Source organism: Artibeus jamaicensis, unplaced genomic scaffold (assembly GCF_021234435.1).
Source record: "Artibeus jamaicensis isolate MK-2021 breed Jamaican fruit bat unplaced genomic scaffold, CSHL_Jam_final scaffold_3151, whole genome shotgun sequence".
Lineage (NCBI taxonomy): Eukaryota > Metazoa > Chordata > Mammalia > Chiroptera > Phyllostomidae > Artibeus > Artibeus jamaicensis.
The window spans coordinates 6,085,711-6,100,364 of NW_026522037.1; the positions used below are offsets into that span (position 1 = coordinate 6,085,711).

Below are 14,654 nucleotides of genomic sequence, written 5' to 3' on the forward strand. Positions count from 1 at the left end.
CATTTGCATAGGGCGGGGCTTCTGCCTTAAAGGGCAGCCTCCCTTAAAGCGGTCCCAGCTCCTGGAGGGGCTCGGAACTCTGCAGGCTTTTCAAGTCAATATTCTAGTCTCAGCTCTTATTATGCGCTCGGTGCACCCATGACACACATGTACTGAACTCCTACTGTACGGCAGGTTTTGTGGTACAGAACTGAACACAGTGTGGTCCCCGCAGCCTCATGGAGCAGGACAGCCTACGTACTTATTAATCTCCTGTGGTCCGCCCATCAAGATGTCTCCTTTGAATCTTAAGGGTCTCAGAGAAATCATCCCTAAATGCACTTAACTCTAATTGACGCTTTTAGCTCCCGAGTGGAACTTCTCTGTCCCATCTACAAGGAGATGCCACATTAAGTATGGGCATCAACACACGGCTCCTGCCCTGGCCTTTCCTTCTGCTGGGTCTCTTTGGGGCCTAAGAGATTTCTCTTCAGGTCTTGCACTTTCCCTCTCTGTACTTCCTGGCAGTTTATTTCTTATTCTTTGTTCTTACGACCTCAACTAAGTGTGGCCGTGAGTGTTTTGCTTTTCCGTGGTACCGCGTTCCAGGCTATGGGGCGGGCGAGGGGGTGACAGCGTGGGAGAGCTCGAAGGCAGTGAGTGTTGGCTCAAGTCTTGAGGAGTCTGGGCATGAGACCGCAGGGCGGCGCAGTTCAGCCACCTCTTCCTGGGGCCCAGGTCAAGTAAGGCACAGAGTTCTCCAGGGGAGGCGCTGCTCCCCTCGAGGAAGTGGAGTAACGAACCCAAGGTCACAGGTAGGAAGCACAGGCCTGCCCTTCCATGCTGCGGAAGCTGACCGCAGAAGCTGTCTGTGCCGGCTGTGATAAAGCAGGGACTCCTCAACCGATGCAGAGAATCTGCAAGGGAACAACTTTCAAAGGAGGACGGAGCTGCCTCCGTCTGGAAGCACGAGTCCGTACGTCCCTGAGCACAACATGGGATCTGTGGTCGACAGGTAAGGGTCGGCCGGGTTGCAAAGCGTGGGAAGCAGCGTTAACTCACAGGAGGCTGGGGGATCAGGGAGCCGCGACCTGGTTCTTTGAGTAGTGATCAGACTGCGACCAAGAGAAAGGCCCCCCTAGCGTGCGACCCAAGCTCGTGGCCGCCCCGCAGGCCGCTGCTGCTGCTGGTTGAACTCTCCAAGAGTTAAGACAGAGACGAACGCAAGGCCCTGACGCACAGTGCCAGCGCACTAACGTGCTCGGGGAAGATCTCACATCACACCCTTCACGTGTGTGCAAGCCTCGTAATAACTGTAAAACGAATAAATCATGCCATCATGCAGCCAACACTCACTTCATACCGTTCATTCTTCCATACAACTCGAAGAGCTCCTCACACCGCTCACAATGCCCCTTAGAGTAAAGGCGGCGGGAGAGACCCCGCCGTTTATCCTGCCGCCTCCCTGGGACAGGCAGGAACGGGCAGGAAGAAAAGCCAGGAAGGGAGGAGAGGCCAAGGTCAGGAGCTGCGCCCTTGGTGTGTTTCAGGCACCGGCATTTAGTGGCTGTGTGACTGCGGGCAAGTTATTTGGCCTCTCTGAACCTCCGCGTACTTTCCCCACATGGGTACTAAGAGAATACATTTGTTGATGTACTTGTACTCCCAAGTTCAAAAATATCCATACTGGCCTTCTCTACCTGTTAGGACAGATTTCAGAAGAGACTTAGGTGTGAAGACGTTATATAAAAGGAAAACATTAGGAAGCCGATTTCATTCTTGCCTGGAGCATGCAGGAAGGGTGAGTGTGAAGAAGTCAGTTTGGGGCCGACAGAGGGGCACAGGAAAAACTGACTGTTTTTCAGAGCGCAGGTGCACCTGACACATTTAGTGAGCCCTCCTCTGGGTCAGGGAGGCGACGCTCCTCGGTCCATCTTGTCCTCGCAGCTTCCTGTCTATGAGGACAGCAACTGTGACGGACGAAATTTAGGCCAGAAAGGGCTGACTTGAGGACCAGAGACCAGGCAGAGGAACCAGGCCTCTTAGGGACCTATAAGTAGGGACAAGGGCTGCCAGGGCCTTTCCCAGTCTCTCTCCCCCCCCCCTGGAGCTGCCTGGTCTCCAATCGAGAGTCTCGGCAGGTTGGCCGCACTTCCCCTCGCTGAGGACTGGCCACTCCTCTGAGCGTGTGGCAGGGGCTGGCTGCCCACGGCTCTTGATTTTTCAAGTCTTCAATTCGGGTGAAGATTAGAGGCTGACCAAGACCTTTTAAATGCTGATTTCTAAATCCAGGGGGGACTCACTGAGGCAGCTTGTGCCAAGCGCTCACCTCTTGTCCAGTCAGTTCTCCAAAGGTGGGCCCTCGGCTCAGTCCAGGATTTGGGAGTGACGGAGAACTGCATGCCTCCCCTGCCTTCCCTCCACTCCGCCAGTCCTGCTCTGGTCTACCTGGAACCTGTCCTGTGGAACAAGGAGGACTGCCACCCACCAGCTGGATGGCTTCGGGGGAGCTACCTGACTGCCCAGGGCTGCAACGACCCTGGTGTGACTGTAAAATGGAGGTGAAAATGTCTGCCTCACCGCTGGTGAGACTTAAAATGGAACACACACACACACCCCAGACGTGTGCATGTAAGGACGTGTGCACAAAGCCCCGAGCACACAACCTCCTAGTGTGTGATTATTGCTACTTCTTTTCCATCACATCATTCGTCACCATAATCCTCTGATTCTGAGGTGGCCCTTCCACGGTGACGGCTCAGGTCCTAGTGGCCCCGCAGAGAGTAGGGCGTCTGTGACCAGACGGAGGAAAGGCCTGGCTCTTCGAGGAGGTGTGGCGGCCCTTCCGCTTGGACGTGAGAGGAGCCCCCCGCCCAGCACGCGCCTGTAGCTCGGTCAGCCTCGCTGTGACACCCGTGCAGGCTCAGAACCCTGCTGGCGGGCCCGGCCTGGCTTCAGGGTGACTCAGGACAGTGACCTCAGGTGTCGCTCTCAAGGTCACAGAGACACCGCTTGGAGAAGAAAGACTGCACCAATGTTGACACTCGGAAGCGCAGACCAAAGCCAGATGACTCCCGCCCGCGCCAGCGTGGAAGGGCCGGGTCATCTGCGGGCCTTCTTTTTCTGAGAATTCTCAAAAACGACGACAAAACCGTCCCTTTGGAACACAAACTGTTCATTTCCCCAGAGCTGGCCTTCGTATGTGAGATATGGATTAGGAAATTTGCCTTGCAGAGGCTTTTACGAAAGATACGTTTAGTGAACTATGTCTACCCTTAACTTACAGCGATAGCCAACTACGCCAGCCCCTGTTAAGGCAGACGCTAAAACCACCTTGCTCGCCATTCGCCGTTGGGGCGATGTGCCTGACTACGCACTACCGGGCTCAGCCGGCTGCAGCTCTCTGCGCCCTCCGTCCGCTCTCCGTGAGCGGGAAGGGAGAGCTGTGCACACTGGCCGTGTTTTTACAGCTCCCTGTCTACTCCGAGAGCATCTGCTGCAGACTGACACGGAGCCGTGCTGAACTGCAGACGGAGGGACGGACCATGACGGCTGCAGCCGCTCTAATTCGGAAAGAGCGCAGCACCCGGAGCCCCTGGGAACGCCCCGCCCGGCCGCGGGCACCCAGTGACTTCACGCTAAGTCACAAACTGTATCATATTTTTTAGATTAAACGCAGGGGCTAATGGACATATGGCTTATTTATTTCAAATTCATCTTTTATGAAGGAGTGGGCTCCTTAGAAAACATTATAATTCCCCTCTTCTATAAACACACAAGTATAATTGCAAAATGACATCATTCTGTTTTCATTTAATTACTCCTGAAATGCTTTCTATTTAATATTCATTACTCAAAAGCTAATTTAAAAGAGAAAGAGATGAGACTTATTCAAAAAGATGTACTGTCATTCACAGCAATAGTTATCTAATATACAGAAGTTAATAAAGCAGATTAATCTACAAGTCCCTTTAAGCCATTCTTGAGTTCGGAACAACTGCCTCTTTGACCTTTCACCCTCACGCTGCGCACCAGTAGCAGGTGCCAGCTGTACAGAAATCACGGCTGTGCATCCGAAGGCGGAATCTTTTCTTACTTTGCCTCTGACCAGCAGCTGACCCTGCAGGAGTGATTGTTTCTGGTGCCGGCCTAAAGGCTACACAGACCAGTAGCAGACTAACAAAAGGCTACATAGACCAGCTGCCTTGCCTAAGGGCACCATCCTATGCTGACACCTCTGCTCCTTCTGCAAACTGCTCCGTTTGTTTCCCTGAGTGCATTTCACCCTTTTACTTTGTGTGTGTGTGTGTGGGGGGCAGGGCTGGGCAGAGGAGAAAACCCCCCAAACAACAAAAAACCCCCATCCCTTCCCTCGAACTTGACTTTTGAGTATTCTGTGTCAAACTGTGCCATTATGATGCTAATCTAGGTCTGATTTAGCAACTTTAATAAGAGGCTAAGCCCTCTTGTAATTAGATAATAAAAGTGTATTATGTATTTTAATATTAAAAGTCTTAAAATCAAACTCTTCAAATCACACACTGGTACAGAAGTAAGGTACTTAAGTACAGTAGCCTCAGAAAACAGGAACCTGAAAAAGCACAGTGTGGCTGATTTTTCAGTCTCGGAAATGTAAACATGGAATTCCTATGTGGTGGCAGCCAAAGCTGCAACGCTCTTAATTACGTGCAGGGAAGAGCGAATCCCTTCAAGTACGGAGTGCGCCGTGGCACTTCCCGCAACAGCGCGAGATGGCTTTGACAGTTATTTCTTGGATACAAATTACACAAGTATAAAAACAATCCCCATAATGATTAAATGCAGTTATGTACATGGGAGAATACCAGTGCAAATGATAACATATTTAAATGGTTTTCCTTCATTAAAAAAATTATATATGATATTAAACCATCAATCACTGCTGGGGCACAGGAGTTTAAATGCACTGTCACCAGCTGAAATAAATGACTTGGAGACTGAATTCTGGCTCACTCAATATGGTGCCTTCGCTGCTGCGTAGGCCTCCAACTCTCTGCTGGTTTGGGCTGCATCTGGTAGATTCCACCCCTTTCAATTAATAAGGACAGTTACACTGTCAATGGATTACATCTTTAAACTGTGCTTAGAGGTAGAAAAAACACATGTCCTAGTGAAAAAAAAAATAAAACGACACAGCACAACTCCCTGTTCTGTTAACCGTATCCTGGAACTGCGTTTGAAGAACTTATTTCTTTCCTCACTCACGTGTGCAAGGAGATGTTCTTGTGGAATTTTGGCAGGGTTATGAGGTGGCACAGAGTAACATACAATAAGCTCATCTCGGCATCACCAGTTAGTTTACTACGCAGTAAGTGGTCAGCGATCATGTTGATTTGATACCTAAGCCACTGCCTGCAGACCGGACTTAGGACGTCTAATTTTGTTTTTCTTTTTGGCTTGTTTGGCAGACAGCCATCGACTAGTGCAAGGTGCCAGGCTCTGTGAGGGGCTGGGACAAGTTCCGAGATGATGATAATCTTTGGGGAAAACAAGGGATTCTGGAAAGATAGGTATTACGGCCATAATGCTAATTTGGTGAGTTATTAATGAAGAATAGGTTACTACTGTAACTGGTTTTTCTGTTTTAAAATGCCACTTTTTGGGGGAGTTACAGTTGAAACAGTCATTCAACAATTCCATAACAAAAATGAGGTCAAACTGGCCAAGATGATATATGACAAAGGATATGGACCAAAATCCTCCTTCTAAAGGACGACAAATAATTTATAATATCATGGATAAGATGCCACTTAAGTGAAAAAAGTGTTTTCTATTTTTAAACATATAAACTTGACTTTTCTAAGCTGCTCTTCAGTGGTGGCGGTCACATACTCATCATTCTCCCTTGCGACGTCTATTACCTGGATGCTACCTAGATAATTCTGTCCAGCCCTGGTTCTTCTAGATATTCTGATTTCATCCTGAACCATTAGATTTTACCGCATCCCTTCTCTGTGCAAAACAACACATCCTTTACAAAGGAATGAAACAAGTGTGCTTTGAAGATTATCAAGACGCCAGAGAGAAAGAAAAATACTGCTGTAGCCTCGCCACGGGAGCTGGTGTGAGCGACACCAGGGACCGTGCACCGGGCGAGGGACCTCACAGTCCTGAAATTCTCTGCTACCGTACAACACAGAGGCGCAAAACCAGCAACCAGACGTATAGTGCTGACCTGCAGCGTACTTTTATAATTTGTTTCCAGTTTTCAGCTAGTGGCCAACACCTTAAAATCCAGATCTCTGGCTCCCCTTTGGGGGTCAATCTACCTGGCAACACCTGGCCTTGGCTCCCCTCTTGCCAGGGAAGCAGTTCTCTGGAGCTGTGAGGACACTGCCCCCTTTGGACAGGAATGTGCACTCAATTTAGTGTTTTTCCCAGCCTACCTCATTCACCTTTTCTGCTCGGCTCTAAGAGGCACCTTGGCTTGCAGAGTGGAAGGTGAGGAAGAGGGAGGCTCAAAAGAACCCAGGTGTCGGCCTCGGACTTGCCAGTGTGGGAAGACCTTAAGAATGACCTTTGATAGAGCTAACGGTACTCAGTAGTAGAATCTTCCTTTAGAAAAGAGGAGCTGTTTACGAGCAGGAGGGATGAAAAAATGTCACTTTGTACTGGTAAGTCAGTGACGAAAATCAGGAGGAAGACTAGGGATGTGCAGGGTATGGGGGATGGGTGCAAACCACTTGTTGCCTCCGCACCTTCATCACCCGGCTGCCATACTGCGTCTGCCCCAGCACGATCAGGGGTGAGTCAAGGCAGGAGCCACCTCAGAGGCGTGGAAGGAGAGTCACAGAGGGACACCGGGAGACAGTCACTCTGCTGACTCTGCCCTTCTCAAGGTGACAGGTCTTGCTAAAGTTCATACCCTCAATGACTGGGTACAGCACTAACGCTTGGGTTTGGGTGGAGCAGGGGAGAGAGGAAACCCTGTTAGCTCTGCTGGCGCTGCCTCAGGGATGGTGGGGACCACCGGGCGTCTCGGTACCATTTGGCAGAGCGACGTTCCTCTCCCTCGCCCCGTTGCCTCTTTGGGTCCCCGCCCATCTGTTTTGCCCCGGCTGCCGCACCATGTTGAGGTGTAGGGTGGTGCCCTAACTCATTCTACCTTAAGGATGGCCCCGGTGGGACTTTCTGGAAGCTCAACTTGCCGTACTGCTAGTGCCTAAAATACACACACTGGTTCAGAGGAATCACCAAGCGGCTACGGCTTTGGGGTTGGTATCTGAACTCGGAGTTAAATGGGCCTAGGCTAAAACTTTAGTTTTTCTACTTACTGAGCAAGCGACCTTGGGAAAGTTACTTAATCATCTGGCACCTCAGTTTCTGTGTCTGTAAAATGGAGACCATGTCCCAGAGGTACCGTGATGACGCGATCAGATGAAATACACACGTGAAGCGCGTCAGCCAGCGCCTGCCCAGAGTAAGCACGTCTAGCTTGCCGGTGTTACTTGTTTCCTAGGCGTACACACACCGGGCACGCAGGGAGAGCTGGGAAGGCCGAGCTCACAGCAGCATCTGGGGAAACCAACTGCATCCTGACACGTGAGTTCCCGTTTTCCGCTTCTGTGGTCTAATGACCGACCCCTGGCTTCCTTCAAACCTTTTCAGTCCATGTTACCCTCTGTCCCCCTGTGAGCGCCTGTCAGTGTGTGTTTCTGATATCAATCTACTGTCATATTTTTGGTAATAAAGTTGTGAATCCACCAGACTGAGCTAACGGGTCATGTGGAGGGCACCCATCCTATTTAGGGTTCATGAGAAATGCCTTTAACAACATTACAAAATCTGGCTAATCACTTTTTAAGAGGCTAAGAGACATGAATATATTTCATCTGCCTAAGTGTTTCCCACAGTGAGAGTCTTGCTAAGTTTCCACGGGCCCAAATCTCCCCATCAGTTAAGTGTGTGCCTGCACTCTCCCCTGCTTACCATTACGGAATGGGATCTTAAGTATGAAAGATGTCTTGTACGGCATGTCAAAATGTTGAGCAATACCGCTTCAATCTAAACGCAGAAATGAAAGAAGAGCAGACGATTTCCCTTCTGCTGTAATTCACTTTGGGATGTATGTCATGCAGAGCGCTGTACAAAAGCAATTTTCATTGATTGACTGACTGATTGAGGAAAAGGGTGAATGTTCTCGCCGCTTACGTCCCTGCTGGAGTATGATTCTTATAGCTCCTGACAGCTCTTCACAATTTGTAGTTAAATGCCAGGTTAGCGCAAAAAGTAGGGTGGGGGGAGGAGGGTATTTGGGTTTCTGATACTTGAGCTGAACAGTGAAAGAGATGAGGGCAAGACAAATTCAAACCTAAATGTTCTAATTCCTCCATTCAACATGTAAATATATTTAGATTTTAGAGAATATAATTGCTAAACGTGCCTTGTTCATAAGCCAATCACATAATGTAATCCAATCAGTAGTAACACTGCCACTGGCACAGTTTTTGCTGTACTTCAGTGGAAGGTGCTGCGGGTTCCAGAGCACTCAGTTTTAGCTGACACTCCGACTTAGAGAAGCTTTGAGAGTTGGCGCTCTGCTCCTACAGTCTGAAAAAGAGTAAGTCCCGTCTCTGACGGGGCCCTGTAGTTCCCCAAAAGTCACTCCTTCGTTTACCCAATTTGAGCAAATCTTTCCCTCTGTGAGGTAACTAAATGAATGTTGATCTATAGGTTATGGATGCAAACACTGAATGTGACCAGTGGTAAAACTGGAAAAAAAAAAAAAAAAAGTCGCCCAGAAGTTGCATCTTCTAAACTACGGCAGCCGATCAGGGCCTCCTCACTGTTACCATTGTCCTGTTCTTAAAATTTCGGCTTATCTTTCTAATGACATATAAACACACAGGAATTTTTTTTCTTAATATATGTGAACTGGGGTTTTCTCAACCGCAAAGTCAAAACAATGCTGGCTAGAAAATAATTCTTACTTGAAAGGGAGCCACTTAATTGGGGTGTGTCTTCGAAAGGACTAAATTTAACGCTTGCAAAGTTAGATTTGTTTGCAAAATGTGGCAGATAACTTAATTGGAGAATGTTCTGAACCACACGGGAGAGCTAAAGCCCCCACGGCAGGTCAGAATAAACACAGCTAAGGTGAGAGGCACTTGGGACGCCTGCCCCGGGCTGCGGCCCATGAAGGCAGGGCCTGCCGAGCTGCTGGTAAACCCTTTCGGGGCTTCGAGCTTCATCTGCTCTGCAAGCTTCAGGAGATAACTTCAGCAATTTGGAATCCACACTCCTCCCGCAACTGTGCTTCCAGCAATATAGATCCAGGTTGGGGGGGGGGACAATTCAAACTAGTAAATAATTGCAGCATCATTGCATCAGTTTAGTTTTAAAGAGCTGACAAACCCTCTCTAAACTCCAAGCACAATTAGTCATCAGGGTCTAGTTTTTCAGCACGGTTAAGCAATTTGTAACCCATTCCTTTTAATAGGGTTAGGCATTACTTAGCGGACACAGATGTCTTGGAAACTGAAACCTTGAGTTACGAAGCAGCAGCCTTGTTCATTACTTTCTGTGATAGGCAAATCATCTATAAAATCAGCGTTTAATGGGCAACCAATGAATAATCAATGGCTCACTTTTCATCTGAGTGTGAAACGAGAATAATCTAATACAAAATCCCTCTGGTAAGGGGCCGAGTCTCGGGCTCTGCTACTCTTCAGAGCTGATTTATAAGGTCTGGGAAGCTGATGTAAACAGATGATCAATGGGACCCATCCTGGCTCATAATAACCCCCAACTGGCCACTCCCTCTTTTCCGAGTCCATCCCTTCAGGCTATTAGCTCTGTCCAGCTAATTCTCCCCACTGCTCCTGCCTGCTGCTTTTACTCCGGCCATCCGTTCAGTCCAGCCGACTCAGAAGTAATTTTATACGCAGCAGAGAGAGGGTGGAATTGATTTTTCACTCAGCACTCAGTTCCCATCTGAATAATTATCAATTTTACTGCCTCATAAAGGGAAGAGTCAAAATTTCAAATCAATTCAAAAGAGCTTTTGAGACGACAGAAACTGTGCATAAGAATAGAGGTCAAAGTTGTCAGTGACCCAAGGAGATGATGTCAGATATTACCAGGCCTGAGAGTTGACATCAGAGGCACTCAGGATGATACAACCTAGTGCTAATGCAAATCATATTTATGCTGACTACCAGATACCAGTCATTAATATTTAAAATGCTATCTGAAAGCCTGCATTCCAAATAAATAGAATGTATTCCACTGTTAATAAAGATGCATCACTACTTAGTCATACACTACAAAGTAAGGGGTTACCAAGTGTTATTAACACACAGAAATTACTTAAAGCAATGAACGCACGGTGCTTCTGAGTGCAGACAAACCTGATCGTCCCCTGCACGGCCACATGGCTTGCTCTGCACTGCCTCACAGCACTTGTCCGGGACCACAGCCTATTGATTTTTGCTAAAATTTTCCACCCACCTCAAAGTTCCTGCCAAAGCATACAGGACAATGTAGAGACCACAGCTGAGTGCCGGCAGGGGGCATTTGGCGGTGAACTTGTTGCTGCCATGGTGGGGTGGGGGCTGGGGCTGGTCCCTGGCCAGTCCATGGGTGTTCACGGCCGATGGTGCCAGAGGCGACCGTGGTGGGTGGGAGGGCAGTGGGGAGGAGAAGCACGCCCAGCTCTCCACGAAAGGCAGTCTAGGCGAACCTGGGGTCTTACCCCACCAACGAGACCCTTGAGAACCAACAGCACAGGTGGTGAGGACTTGGGCTGTTGAGTCAAACCGACCTTCCTTCCTATCCGACTTTCCAGTTGATCTCTGAGCCTCAATTTACTCATCTGTAAAATGGGGATGACGATACCCACATTTCAGGGTTGTTGGGGGGGGGCGTCGAAAAGAGACGACTTCCCTGAGCGTCCCCTTCCCCCATGTCACCATGTCACCACTGTGCTAATCACACCGCCATGTAACTGGTTACTTATCTCTCTGTCCCACCGACAGGAGACTTTTTAAGGAGGGAAATCATGTCTTATGAGTCTTAATTGCTCTTGTACCTCGCACGTAGACAGTTCTCAATAAAGGCGAGTTACCGTCCTCTATTTACTGTATCACCAACACATAACAATTCCCGGGTCATACCACATAGTTACAAGCCTACAGCACTTTACCTAGTTACACAAAATCTTAACTACACCCCTCCCCACCCGGAAGATAACTGGTTCACTGAGACACTGCCACAGATGAAGTTCTCATAATTGCATTGAAATATCGGCAAAAAAGGACAGCCAGGAAGAAAACCCCTTCCACGGCTGCTGTCCTTTCTGGTTCAGCCAGAGTGACCTTGTCTGTTGATTGCAAAACACTCATTTGCTGGTTGAGGGCCATGGCACAGCATTTACATCTGCAAACCAGACCATAACGGAGCTGATATGGCACAACGGCACAACTGGAAGCAGGACAAGGGTACCGTTTTCGACACCTCGTGAAACTGGAAAATGTCAGAGTGATGGTGCTTCCACAGAAAAATGGTATTCTTCGTTTGAAACAAAAGCATGTGCATTTCTTACGTGCATACTGTTTTGGTGGTTTGTGGAAGTGAGCTTTTTAAGAATAGAGACAGAATCGTGGATACGGAGAGTGTTTTGAAGGTGGCTAGATGGGAGGGGAGTGTGGACAATGGGTGAAGAGGGGAGGGGATTCAGAAGCAGAAATAGGATGTTCCAGAATAGCCATGAGGATATAAAGTAACATACAGGAAATAGAGTACAGCCAAAGAACTCACACGCATGACCCGTGGACATGAACAATGGTGGGGGGACTGCCTGAGGGAGTAAGTAGGGGGTGTTGGGTGGAGGGGGGCAAAGGGGGAAAACTGGGACAACTGTAATAGCATAATCCATAAAATATCATAAAATAGAGAAAATAAAAAACAATATTAAACTGAGTCCTAACTCATACTAGCCACTGAGAAAACACATTTGACAATAAAGAAATTGTGGCTTTATTACTTATTATTAAATGCTCCTGGGAATTTGACCCGGCTGGACCTTGATTTCTCATCTTAAACTGGGAAAACACCCACCACGATATGATAAATGGAAAGTTCCTAGTAGGTTTTCCCTGGGACAGATGGAAGTTCCCCACTTTCCGGAGTACTCAAGGCCAACACAGACGGTGTTATTACAGGCTCCAGGGAAGAGGCCAGAGGCTTCACCTTTCTCCCCCCCAGGCCCCCGGAAGAGCTACCCCTTTCTGAATTCTAGTTCACTGCAGGGAGTGAAGGGCTCAGAGAGTTCCTGAGGCTGGGAACCCTGAGGCCGGCGTACTTCCCACCTCCAGGGAGAACCATCGTCCTAGGGAATAACTGACAAAGAATCCCCGCAAGACCAGTTGCTCTCAGAGATATTCAGGGGCCAGGCTGCCTTTTGGGAACCTCTGTTTCTTAAGCCAGGAGACCAACACCGTTAGTTACCTGCTGCAGGACCTCTGGGTTCTGCTGCATGAAGTGCAGTAGTCTCTGGCCGGCCTGGGTAGCTTCTCTGCACCGCAGTGGCTTCTTGCCCTCTTTGGCTATGTGCTTGAAGAGGTAGGTGACGATGTAGTCCAAGCTGGTGCAGCAGCTGGAGGAGACAACTGTATCTGCAGGAAGAAGGGAGAACTCATTCGCACTGCTGACGTGTTTGCATCACGGATTCATTACCATGCCTGTACCGAGAATAACTTTCTGGTTTCAAAGCATCCCCGCCCACCCCCCCCACCCCCCGCTTTTTGCTGAGTTTATTTGGGTGACATTGGCTAACAAAATCATTCAGGTTCAAAGGGCACAATTCTAAATGAACACGTCATCTGTACACTGTATGTGTGTTCCTCACCCTACGTCAAGGCTCCATCCGTCACCATTTTCCCCCTTAAACCCCCCACCCAGTCAATCACCACATTGTTGTCCATGTCCATGAATTTTTTTTTCTCAAACCCCACCCCCTGACAGCCGTCAGCCTGCTCTCTACCTAACAGTCTCTCACAATATACTCATTAGTTCATTTTGTTCATTAGATTCCACTTCCGAATGAAATCACACGGTACTTGTCTTTCTGTGACTGGCTTATTTCACTTAGTGTAGTACTCTCCGGGTCCGTCCGTGATGTGACAAAGGGTGAGATCTCCTTCCTTTTTATGGCTGAGTAGTATTCCACCATGTAAATAACATACCACAGCTGTTCCTTTTTTATCTGCTCATCTACTGATGGACACTTGGACTGCTTCTGGATCTCGGTTATTGTAAACAACACTGCAAAACGCAGGAGTGCGCATATTCTGTTGAATGAGTGTTTTGGGTTTCTTTGGACAAATTCCCAGCAATGGAATTGTTCGGTCATAAGGCAGATCCATTTTTAATTTTTTGAGGCAACTGCATACTCATTCCCACAGTGGCTGCACCAATCTGCATTCCCACCAACGCATGAGGGTGTCCTTTTCTTTACATGCAGCCAAGACTGATTTGTTAATTTACTGATGATAGCCATTCTGATACGTCCGAGGTGATATCTCATTGCGGTTTTATTATTTATTTATTTATTTTTTAAAAGATTTTATTTGTTTATCTTTAGAGGGGGAAGGGAAGGACAGAGGGAGAGAAACATCAATGTGTGGTTGCCTTTTGTGCGTCCCCTGCTGGGAACTGGCCTGCAGGGAACTGGCCTGCAACCCGGCATGTGCCCTGACTGGGAATTGAACCACGATTGTCTGGTTCGCAGGCCCGCGCTCAATCCACTGAGCTACACCAGCCAGGGCTTCATTGTGGTTTTAATTTGCATTTCTCTGATGATTAGTGACATAGAGTATCCTTTCATATGCCTATCGGCCATCTGTACATATGTCCTCTTTGGAGAAGTATGCATTCAGGTCCTTTCCTCACTTTTAAATTGGATTGTCTGTTTTCCTGGTGTTGAGTTTTATAAGTTCTTTATAAGCCTTGGTTATTAACCCCTTATCAAATGTACAGGCGAATTTGTTCTCCCATTCAGTGGGTTGTCTTTTCATGTTGTTGATGTTTTCCTTTGCTGTGCAAAAAGCTTTTTAGTTTGATGTAGTCCCATTTGTTTATTTTTACTTTGTTTCCCTTACCCGAGGAGATTTATCAGAAGAGATATTGCTACAAGAAACGTCTGCGATTTTACTACCTATGTTTTCTTCCAGTATTTTTAAGGTTTTGAGTCTAACATTTAAGTCCAACATTTACAAGGCCAGCATTATCCTAATGCCAAAACCAGACGGACACTATAAAGAAAGAAAATTATGGGCCTATATCTCCGATGAACACAGATACTAAAATCTTCAACAAAATATTAGCAAACTGGATCCAGTAATACATTAAAACGATCACATGCCACGAGCAAGTGGGATTTATTATGGTGCAAGGTTGGTACAATATCCACAAATCAATAAATGTAATATACCACATAAACAAAACTAGGGGCAAAAACCATATGATCATATCAATAGATGCAGAAAAAGCATTTGATAAAATCCAGCATCTATTTATTTATGATAAAAGCTCTCAGCAAAGTGGGAATAGAGGAAACATACCTCAATGTAATAAAGGCCAGATTTGATAAACCCACAGCCAACATCATACTCAATGGGCAAAAATAACAGGGGTTT

The 14,654-nt window shown here is 47.7% G+C and overlaps 1 protein-coding gene across 3 annotated transcripts in view; it reads right to left on the bottom strand.

Moving 5' to 3' along the window:
• RANBP17 (RAN binding protein 17) overlaps nt 1–14,654 on the bottom strand; it is a 236,875-nt gene that overhangs the window by 13,288 nt on the left and 208,933 nt on the right. For all 3 annotated transcript variants that reach the window (XM_037127901.2, XM_037127899.2, XM_053656934.1), the window contains one exon: nt 12,466–12,632. In XM_037127901.2, coding sequence (XP_036983796.2) covers nt 12,466–12,632 — 167 coding nt within the window. The remainder of the gene's footprint in view (nt 1–12,465; nt 12,633–14,654) is intronic.